The sequence below is a fragment of the Xenopus laevis genome, chromosome 9_10S (assembly GCF_017654675.1).
Source record: "Xenopus laevis strain J_2021 chromosome 9_10S, Xenopus_laevis_v10.1, whole genome shotgun sequence".
NCBI classification, from domain to species: domain Eukaryota; kingdom Metazoa; phylum Chordata; class Amphibia; order Anura; family Pipidae; genus Xenopus; species Xenopus laevis.
Window position 1 is genome coordinate 51,196,005 of NC_054388.1, and position 11,767 is coordinate 51,207,771.

Consider the following 11,767-nt stretch of genomic DNA (forward strand, 5'->3'; position numbering starts at 1 on the left):
ATTTTTTTTCCTTTTAAAGGAACAGTAACATGTAAAAGTGCTTTAGAGTAATGAAAATATAATGTAAAACTGGTAAAACTGGTGTGCTTACTTCAGAAACACTACTATAGTAAACAAGCTGCAGTGTAGCCATGGGGACAGCCATTCAGTCTGAAAAAAGGAGAAAGGACACAAGTTACATATTAGATAACAGAAAATGTCTGTAGGATCCCATTGTATTCTACAGTGTTTATCTGTCAACTGCTGTGTATCCTGTGCCTTTCCTCCTGTTGAATAGAGATTGAATAGCTCTCCCCATGGCTACGCAACAATTTATATAAACTATAGTATTCTTTCTGAAGTAAGCACGCAGTTACCAGTTCAGGGCAACAGTACATTCTTTTTTCATTACTTTAAAAAACTTTCATTTTTTTGTATTACTTTTCCTTTAAATATAGAAGGAATGTGCTTTTAAATGTAGTGTTTCAGGCAAAAACCTTGCTAGTGTTTCTACCAAAGTCATACTAGTCCCGCCCATCTGTTCCACTTCCTGCTGCCTCCTTTCCCAGGCTGTACAGGGGAGTCAGTGGCACTTAGCGCACTGCATTGTAGGAACCAATCAATGGCTACAGGATTTAATTCTGTATCCAATCAAGGATACAGAATTCAATTTTATGTAACACAATATTTTCACAAAGAACATTGTTTCACAAGTGCCAAAACTGGTGCAAGGAAGGGTGAGCACAGCCATCCACGACTGCACACGTACACCTGACCATGACCACCAACGATTAACAGAGTGGGGTGTGCCAGAGAGTAAGGAGGGGAGAGTGAAAGAGGGGAGGGAGGGGAGAGCGACCGAGGGGAATGAGGGGAGAGTGACCGAGGGGAGGGAGGGGAGAGGGTAAACGGGAAGAGTGACAGAGGGGAGAATGACAGAGGGTAAGGAGGGGAGAGTGACAGAGGGTAAGGAGGGGAAAGTGACAAAGGGGAGGGAGGGGAGAGCGACAGAGGGTTAAGGTGGTCATAGACGCAAAGATCCACTCATTTGACAACATCGCCAAACGAGCGTATCTTTCCCCGATATGCCATTAACAGGCATGGCTTTATCGGGGGTAATCTGATTGTACGGCCATATGGCCGAACGATCTGATTACGATGTGCAATGGGCTCCGGCGGGATCGGTCGGGTCAAAATCAACCCTGACCGATCGACCAAACGACCAATCTCCGCCAGACGAAAGATGTCGGCACACGCCACACACGATCCGAAAATCGTACGAATTCTCGATTCGTACGATAGGATCTGTGTGTCTATGGCCACCTTAAGGAGGGGAGAGTGACAGAGGGGAGGGAGGGGAGAGCGACAGAGGGTAAGGAGGGGATTGCTTGGGTTTTTGCCCAACAGTTGCTGATCAGGAATGGCCAGGGAAAAGAGTACTTTCTAGGTTATGTTTTACAATGATGCTCCTTCCCTAGTTATCACTCTGGTCAGCATTTCCACCCTAACCTTTTCTGGCCATCCCCTGGTCAGAGGAATTGACTGGAGGGGCTGTATAGATTGCTATGGACACATCTTTGCACAGGAGGGGAACACCAGAAATGAGTGGTATGAAAGGAATTCCTTTTTTCATTATGCAAAAAAAAAAAACAGTTATAGGGTGGAGGAGCCATTGAAGAAATTCCAGATGGGTAGTGGATGACATGGAGTTTCACAAGAGTGGCTACAGTAACTGCCCCGTATTTATGGTGTGCCAACATCGCAGTTCTGTTGCAGATAACTACGGAAGCTCATTGTCTAGTTCCCTGCACCCACAGGATGGCACAACAAGTTGTTATCAGCTACATTCCATGGCACACTTATAGCCAGCAGCAGAACTAGACCCCAGAAAACAAGCTGCCACATTTTCTGAAATTTTTTTTTTTTAAAAAAAACATGACTGGACCATTATATCTGTCATATGTTTCCCCTGTAAATAATGTGAAGTATTATCTTATCGGGCACATGTAACCCTCTCTTCTGCCCTTAATCCTAGTAAGCTCCCATTGTTCTGGCTGCACCTTATGTCTATCCTTGATCCACTCTGTTATGCTAATCATTGCTTTTTCTGAGCCCAGGAGAAACCAGTTGAGGAACAGTTGATGGGGTACAGGTAGGGCTAGGGTTGCCATCTGTTTGGTTTTGACCAGAACAGTTTGGTTTTTCTAAAGCCTGTTCGGGTCTCCAGTTTCTGTTCGGTTTTCAACCTTGTGAAAACCGAGCGCTAATCTGGCCAATAAATTATCAAGTGAGGTTAATGTCTTGTTACAGAAACAACATATAAAGAGCAAATCAATCAAAAATAAACTGTTTTTCTAATAACTGATTTCTGTATAATATATGAGATCCCATATCTGTAATTAAAGGATTGGGTTTACTCATCAGGAATAAAAATGTAGATAAGAGATTACAAAATGTAGATAAGAGATACAACATTGAGAAAACTGGATGTCGCCAAACGAGCTGATCTCTCCCCAATATGCCCACATTGAGGTGGGTGATATCGGTCTGATCCGATTGTAGGCCCTAGGGCTCAATGATGAGATCAGAATGGAGGCAATACCTTTTGGCCAGATATTGATTGGGGATGCCCGTCAGATGGCCCCACACACTGGTAGGATTGCGACCTTTTCTGGAAAAAAATACCGGCTTTCCTGTTTATTTATATTTTTCCCTATTATTAACAGTGGGGTCAACCATAATTTTTACTGGCCAGACCAGTAAAATACCGGCCAGGTAGGGCTGCCACCTTTTCCGGAAAGAAATACCAGCCTTCCTTTATATTTATCTTTTTTCCTTTTTAATAACATTGGGATCAACCATCATTTTTACCAGCCAGGCCGGTAAAATACTGACCAGGTGGCAACCATAGGCACAGAGTGGACACGTTTTACATGGTTAACAAGGGGATTGTGGGAGTTGATTAGCAGCAGTGTAATGTTGGCCATATCTCAGTTTTTCTTACTGTACATCCTTCCTCCATAATGAGGACTTCCCTATTATGCATAGGAAAAATTGCACTTTGAATTATTTGCTATGATTTCATACAAGCCAAACGGATTCTGAATCTGGCAGAGATGATAATGATCACACGCCTAGCCTTGAGACTGGCTGACGAAGAGTTAACATTTTAGGCAGAACAGCAACAATGGCCGCACTCAGCTGTGCGTGTCAATGACGTAATGTGAAAGGGCCCTATCTCCTCCCAGGGATGTTCCTGGTGGGTGTGGCTTGTCCTGGACAGTGGCTGCTACTGTGTCTTTTGTGCAGGGAGCGGTGATCAGGACTCAGCTGCGAAGATGGAACCTTACCCTCTATCCTGAATCGTGGAAAAGGAGCAGAGCCCTGATGGGTTTTCCTGCAAGGTAAGATATCTATGGTTTTCCATACACCGTTAATACACATATATATCCATTATCCACTCAATTCTCTGGGTTTGATGTGGAACGTGAATGATACAATGTATCTTGGGTTTATGCCTCCAGGCTGTATTATTTCAGATATGTTGAATTAATCCTCAAGTGCCCTGCAGTATCTGGATATTAATAAATAAATGCCCAGCTGAGAGTGTATGCTGGGCAGAATACAGGTTGTAGAATGTATTAGGGTAATTAAAGGCTGGATAACTGGGGCTATTCAATTACTAAATGGTGGTGGGGGGTTAGACAGTGCTGATTAGAGAGGAAACGCATTAGGACAGCTGTGGGATATATATGTTTATCCTCTTCCCTTGTTCCACTCTCCAGCTGAGGTTTCACTGCAGTAAGTCTGAGAATTTGCTATGCCCCCCCCCCCAGCCTATTCTTAGATATATTTTTCTAGCATTTTAAACTTGCAAATTCTTCCTGACTCTGCAGATGGAGAGAGGCAGCTTCCAGGAAGGGATGTGCTAAATGCATTCAAGGAAATGGGTCAGTTGGGGAGGGGATTCTAATAGGATGCAAAATCCAAACTTGTAAGCAAGAAGGGCAAAATCCTGTGCAAGCAGCACATCTGACTGACTCTCCCTGCAGCTGCTGATGAACTACAGCATCCCCTAATGATCCAAAGCATTCTGGGAGTTGTAGTTGTACATCTACTAAAAGAAGCGTGTCCCCTAGGGACACATACATGTATGAGCTCTTGATAAAAAATTCATACCCTTCATACATTTTCTGCTTCTATTTTTGGATGCATTAACATAGAACTTTACTGATGCATACTAAATCAGATTCTGTTAGAAGTGGACTCTTTAGGCTAAAGCTGGATTTAGAAATCGTTGGCAAACATAAAGCTCCTTGCCGTAGGAGTAGTAAATCCACAATAAACAGCACTTGTGTAGTCTTTTTTATTTATTTATTTTTGCACCTTTTTGAAGGTTGCTGGACACCAAATGTCTTTTACGCACACCAAGTGTAGCACATGTGGAGGGTTGACTAAGTAAATACTGAATTAACATAGGTAGTAAATGCCCTAACAAAGCTTTCTGTGCCGCAAAACAATTTGTGTGTGTTGGGGCTATAATGCATTAACTATGCTGATATCATAATTTGTTGAGCACAAGAATGCACTGCTAAGTGTGACTGTTGCTTCACAAATGGGCAATCGGCACTAAAGACTTTTTACTAATTAAGAATTCAAGGTGGTGCCAACTGTAATATAATGGTTTCCCACGCAAGAAGAAGAACCCTAGCTAAAGGTACTCCACCCATTGCCATTGGGATATATTGTGTTATAGTGTTGTATAGAGTAGTGTTAGGGAGTAATATATTTGACACGGTTCCCATGACTTTAAGGGACTGAATGCTGGATCAACTCCTGTCTGTTTTTCTAAATTCCACTTTTTCAGGGTAACAAATCTGCTTCAAAAGGATTTTAAGAGCATCCCTTTTCATGCTCTGCCATTGTTTCCCATGTCACCGTCTGCTGTCATATTCACAAGGCAGTTGCCTGATAACCAAGTCATTCTGTTTCTGGGCTATCTCCCCATACAATTCCCAAATTCAATTGGGACCCCATGCCTGATGCAGTAGGAATGAAAGGGAATTGCGGCCAGGAGCTTGCCTGCCTTTTTTATATATGGGTAGGATGTGCCATACTGTATTCCTTATTGTGTGACCAGAACATTCCATCTCTGCATATTTGTATATTTTTATGGGTGCTGCAATATTGTTTGACTCAGTCTAGGCATTCTCCATAAATATAACAGTGCAGTCTATTTTGGCCCTGTGGAAGATGCTGAGATCTGTGGAGTAACTGTCAGCTGGGAGGCAGTCAATCAAGTGGTAGTGCTGCATAATGTCCCCTTTTGTATTATGCCTTGTGTGTTACAATAGGGGCAGCTGACAGCAACTTGAGGAGGCTTCATACTAATTTGCAATTTGAATGTATGTTTTCAGAACAGATGCCTGTGATGTAGTGAAAATCTACATTTTATTTTTTCACTCTTACACTTGGAGTAAATCTGTTGGGCTCCTTTAATTTCTTACATAACTGACAGTTCCATGGGCCCCCTCATCTCTTACCGAGTAGAGCTCACGAAAGGAAAGATTCTGATGGCTCCCAGACCTAGAAGCTAATAAAAGCCTTACATTAAAAACCTCAGTGGTGCAGCGGCTGCCAGAAACCGTAAAAGCATTCACTCAGTGTGTGTCTATTCCTCTGGCTCTAGGCAAGATCTTGCTTTCTTTCATTAATGCTCCTTGTTCCTAACAAAGATGTTATGGTCAAGAATTGAAGCATTTAAAGGGGAAGTTAGCCTTAAAATGAACGTTTAGTGTAAGGTAGTTTGCAGTAAGTGTGTGTGCACTGCAGTCCCACTGACACTCAAAAAGGAACAAGAAAGAAGGATAATTACAACAGCAAAACAAGCATATAATCTAAATCCTAAAGGTAGAACTGCCACATAGCATAGCTTTAGCTGTCCTTAAAGTGCAGATTACAAACATCTGCATTAGGCTAATTACTCTTAACACCCACTGAATTAAATTGTATTTCTTGGCCACACTCCTCAATCTTGCCCAGTCAAGCACTGTTACGTCCAAACACACGCTTTATCCTCCCAAACCCTGCCCGCTCTAAGCTAACTCCTCTATTTTGCAACCCTAAAATCAGACCTACATATCTCTATAAGCCCTGCCACTGAGCTCCTGTCTGGACTTCCCTCCCCTAAGTGATGGTGTGTTTTGATCATGACTGCATCCAATGGAAAACAGTGGAAAACACTTCTGTCCAATTTTCTCCACTATTAAATCACTTATCGGCAAGATGACGGTGATCCAATAATTTGGTGCCAAGGCTAACTGTTGAATCAAAATGTAGGCCTATGCAGGCTCGTCAGAAGAGGACCACAAAAGCGCGATAATGCGGTCCTTGCCTGTTGGGAGGAAGTCTGTGAAGGTCCAGATTGGTAGCATAAATCTGCCTGTGTATGGCAAGCTTAAGGCTACTGGCACATGTTTTACTTACTGGCATGTGATGTGACAGTAGTTTTATTTTATTGAATGAGAAGCATTGCTTGTCCATCTTGTTCTGGTGTTCCCAAGATGCTCCACTATACCAGCTTTACAAACATGCTTCACTATATCTACTGTCCCATGCCTTTCCTACTGTTGCTGCTTTCCAGGTTCAAATGCCTGTTGCTTATTTTGTAATATGTAACCAGTTAGTAAGGCTGACAGAACTCTGCATTTAGAGAAAGCTTTGCAGTTGGTGACAATTCTCGCTTATCCCCATAGGTAACACATAGCATGCGGCGTCAGCGTTAAGCTTCATGGAGAGCGAAAGTGTCTTGCACATTTCCTAAACAATGTTGGCTGAGGATATTCAGAGTGATGTCAGGGTCGAGGAACAACCCCATAAGGAAAATAAAAGCGCCCCCCAGAGCCCCCTGAGAGGAACTCTGCGCAGAGCTGCTGCAGCAGTGTCATTTGAGGGGGTAACCGGAGAGACCACTGTAGAGAGGAAAAGGAAAAAGAAGAAGGAGCCTCGTCCAGAGTCCATCATTGTCTATCGTTCTGACAGCGAGAAGGTGCTGGAAGATGAGCAGGCTGATGATGAAGGAGGAGACCGGAAAGCAGAGGAAGGTTCCAGATTTCTGGGAACTCCAATGGCTGATGGTAAGTACTTTTCATTTGCAATACCGGGTCACCAAGTTTGAAGAAGATTCTTCACTTGGAAGTCCAGCCTGTGGTTTGTTCTCTCCTTAGCACATAACAAGGTTACTGTTCACGTTGTTATAGTCCCAGGGGGAAATATACACTTATCACAAATCTCACCCTAATTGACCTTTAAAGGAACAGTAACACCAAAAAATGTATATATTTTTAAGAAATGAAAATATAATGTAGTGTAGCCATGCTCTGGTAAAACTGGTGTGTTTGCTTCGTAAAGACTACTATAGTTATATAAACAAGCTGCTGTGTAGCCATGGGGACAGCCATTCAAGCTAGAAAAAAGGAGAAAAGGCACAGGACGCTCAGCAGATAACAAATACGCTCTGTAGTGTACAATGGGATTCTTCAGAACTTATCTGTTATCTACTGTGTCTCTCAGTGCTTGAATGGCTGCCCCATGGCTACACAGACACTTGTTTATATAAATCATAGTTGTGTTTCTAAAGCAAACACATCAATTTTACCAGTGCAGAGCAACAGTAAATTATATTGTCATTCCTTTGTCACTTTAATTTTTTGGTGTTATTGTTCCTATAAACTAAGTATCAGTTGTATCTAAAAGCTCAAATAGAAATCTTGCCATAACTAGCCTTCAGGCTGAATGTGCTAGTCGACTTAAGAGAATGGACACTATAACCAATGTGTATTGGCCCACAAGTGCTACAGTGAAGTTGGGATGTGGGGTTTTGACTATATTGATTAACAGCATCTCTCTGTCCCTATAGGAGGATGGAATATGCCACCTGACAGCCGCTATGTTACCTTAACTGGAACAATTACTCGAGGTAAGAAGAAGGGCCAGATGGTGGACATTCATGTCACACTTACTGAAAAAGAACTTCAAGAGCTTGCCAAATCCAAAGAGCCTTTGCCTCCAGAGCCAGAGGAAGGCAAGAAGAGATATTCCACAGGCTGGGATAGGGGTCCACACATTGTTCTTTGGAGTCTACTTTGCCTTCCAGTTGTGTTTGTCCTCTCCTTTGTACTGTCCTTCTATTATGGAACTATCACCTGGTACAACATCTTCTTGGTGTACAACGAGGAGAGGACTTTCTGGCACAAAATCACTGTTTGCCCCTTCCTAATCATTTTCTACCCCATCATTATTATGGTTGTGTCCCTGTCCTTAGCCCTCTACACAGCAGTGACACAAATCTCCTGGTCTTTTGAAGAGTGGTGGCAAGCGGTGAGGGACATGGAGAAAGGATTCTGTGGCTGGATCTGCAGCAAATTAGGCCTTGAGGATTGTTCCCCGTACAGTATTGTGGAGCTTCTGGACTCAGACAACATCTCTGGAAGTCTGTCGGCAAAAGGCTCCACGCAAGGGGTAGAAACATCAGCTGTTTGATGTTTTGTTGCCTTCCAATTTTGTTCCTTTAAATATTTATCACATTGGAATTAGAATTCTCTTGTGCCAATGTGCATTCAAGACCAGACTTGCCATGATCAGATGGGTGCTGAAAATATTATTCACTAAACATTATTATCTCATTGTTCTTTTTGGTTTTTTCAACAATGTTTTTTTTTCACAAAAAATTGTCTTTATGCAGTCACAATTAATGTGAATTCTCACTAAGCCAGGGAACTTTCTGTAACACTTGTACAATAATGCTCCAGTGCTTCTGGATCTGCCTTTTATTATCACAGCAGTAACAAGTTCACTGCTCGCCATAAATCACAAATATGTGTCTAGCTTGCAATATTTGTACATGGCCAGGCCCAACAGCACTTGTTACTGGGACTCTGCTCTAAAGGTGGCCATAGACGCAAAGATCCGCTCGTTTGGCAACATCGCCAAACGAGTGGATCTTTCCCTGATATGCCATTAACAGGCATGGCTATATCGGGGGTAATCTGATTGTTTGGCCATATGGCAGAACGATCCGATTATGATGTGCCATGGGCTCCGGCGGGATTGGTCAGGTCAAAATCAAACCTGACCAAACGACCGATCTCCGCCGGACGAAAGATGTCGGCACACGCCACACACGATCCGAAAAGCATACGAATCCTCGATTCGTACGATAGGATCTGTGTGTCTATGGCCACCTTAACAGTCCAGCCATTCTATGGGGTGTAATGTTCTTTCTAGAGGAATCCAGTTCAGAACACATAACAAGAATGGATAACCAATTTTTATTTATTCACAGGTATTGAAATCTCTGTATGTTGCCTTTATATTTGCTTGAGAAAAAATAAGGGACACGTCTGATTTATTTGCACTCCATTTATTTGTGTTTCTTTTATATTCTTGGATATCAGGGGTGGAACTAGCAGAGTAATGTAACAGTCTATTACAAGGCATTTAGTAACTCAAAAGTAGCTATTACTTGTTACGCGCTAAGGGGGCAACTTGAAGGCCAATTAGGGTGAGATTTAGGGTTAGTTCTTATTTGTGCATTGGGTACCCCTGGAACTCATCAGAGTGGGTTCTTCAGTTCAACTCCATTATGAAATCAGATGTTGAAGACAAGGACCTTGTTGGCACTGCCCAAATTCTTTCTTATTTTTGGACGTTTGTCCTGTGCTCCTGGAGCTAATGAGAGAACAGAAATATCCCTCCACAAGGGAAAAGGGAGAGATGACTCCGTACCCTATGCTCCGCTTATCTCAAGTCCCAAGAAAGATTTGCAGGCTTGGCACAGCACAGTTGGGCCTGAGTTAATCTTTATAATATTTCCCTACCCTAATCATTTTCTCTTTCCATTGTGTTGTTTGATTTTAATTGTGCCTTTGTTCAGGAAACAACCCAAAAAAAAAAAAAAAATTTGATCAGGAGCAGATCTGCCAGTGACATATTCACATGCCAGAGGCATTATTTAGTGTTGCACTTGGCCAGTTCCAATAACCTTGATGAGAAAATCACATATACCACACAAGGCATTGTATACAGTATGGCTACCTTTCTATTTTTCCATATGTCTGGGCTGCCACAGAGGCTTCAGGGCTGTGACACATTTTTCGCTGCCAAGTGATTGTAATTCTAAGTAACTTCCCAACATACTGATCCCTGTATAACACCTTTCTACTGCCTTTGTTTTGGTTCAGAAGGGGTTAAGTTTCTAGAAGCTCTATGTAGGTCAATAGACAATTCACTGTCGGAGCGAGTCAGATTAATGTAATCACAAGGCTGATAGGAATGAGCTCATGCTGTCTGCCCTAGCTCCATGCATTTGGGAAATACAGAGTACAGGATTGTAATGTGCAGCTTCACTGTGGGGGTCACGCAGGCACACTGTGGTTTTCCAAGAAACAAACTATAAGAGCATCAGAAGTCACAACGGGAATGTCCGTTCATACACTATGCACTGATGAGGGATGTCCTGCTATATTAGGGTTGCTTTTCTCACATGTCCCATCATCAGAAGCCAGTAAACATGTTTAGGGGCTTAAGGGGTGAGAACTAACACATGTCCTGGTTACAGTCACTCTTCAGGGGGGCTACAGGAACAAATCGGATTTACACAAGTTATGTTAAAGGAGATCTAAAGAAGAACTAAAGAATGTTGTACATTATATTTTGGGCTTCTGAACAAGGCAACCACTGCCCTTTAGCAGGGAAGATCCTTGCCTCTGAAGATGCCCCAGTAGCTCCCCATCTTCTTTCGTGCTGATTCACTGCACATGCTCTGTGCTTCTGACACTTACTGAGCTTAGGGATTGTCTCAAAATATACAGTACACATAGAATATAAATGTCACAATATAAGGTTAATTAGTAATTAATACAGATAATTACTACATGGCAGCACAGAAACCAGTGCAATTGGCATCAGCATTGTAGCATCATCATTTTCTGCTTCGTATTTTGTGATAACCCCTAAGCTTAGCTTCTCAACAGCTGCTCAGTTGATGCTCCAATATGGTGACCCCCCCCCCCCCCATTACAAGTTTGAAGTCCTGGATCATTGCTGCTATTGAGAAGCTGAAACTTTAGACTGGTGAAATAATTTCAGTATATAAAATATGGCATTCATTTTTAGTGTTTAGTTGTCCTTTAATCTGGAGTTCTAACTGAAAGCAACAATTAGAATCTCTTAACCAGCTGGCTTCTGCTACATTGTTTCAAGACTCAGAACCAGCAGAAAAACAGTTTTTGGTGACATCCCCCTTTAATTACAAACCGTTCAAAAATATTTTGTGAATACTGCATTCATTCACCTTTTCTAATCCAATTTTACTTTACTAATGCATTGTCAATAACCCCCCTAAAGTCATATTATGTTACCCCCTCCCAATCCCATTATATATAAATATATATATCACCTGTATTTGCTGGTGACATGAAAACATCATTGTTCTATGAATGAAGTTGAGCTAACAGAGAGTGAGTGTGTGAGAGAGGAGACTTCCCAGACAGGCTTTAATCACACACTGCAGTCAGAAAGCCACTCATTTGCCTCCAGCTTCCCACAATGAGTGCACAGTGAGCAGCAGAGAGATTTGGAGATATTTTGGCTGAGGGTATGTAAAGGCCTTATTGTTCTGCAGACAACTTGCCCTTTGTGCCAGCGCTGTACCATGCCAGTAGCTCAGAGGAAGGCAATTAGCCACATCAGTATAAGCCTATTACCAACTAATGGTCATTTGCTGGGA

At 42.4% G+C, this 11,767-nt stretch overlaps 1 protein-coding gene across 1 annotated transcript; it reads left to right on the top strand.

Moving 5' to 3' along the window:
* The first annotated feature begins 3,228 nt into the window (after nt 1-3,228).
* On the top strand, nt 3,229-9,388 carry tmem169.S (transmembrane protein 169 S homeolog). Its single transcript, XM_018238680.2, has 3 exons — nt 3,229-3,383; nt 6,735-7,115; nt 7,898-9,388. Exons 2-3 carry the CDS (start codon nt 6,806-6,808, stop codon nt 8,518-8,520), a joined length of 933 nt encoding a protein of 310 aa, XP_018094169.1. The 5' UTR covers nt 3,229-3,383; nt 6,735-6,805; the 3' UTR covers nt 8,521-9,388.
* Nucleotides 9,389-11,767: the final 2,379 nt, after the last annotated feature.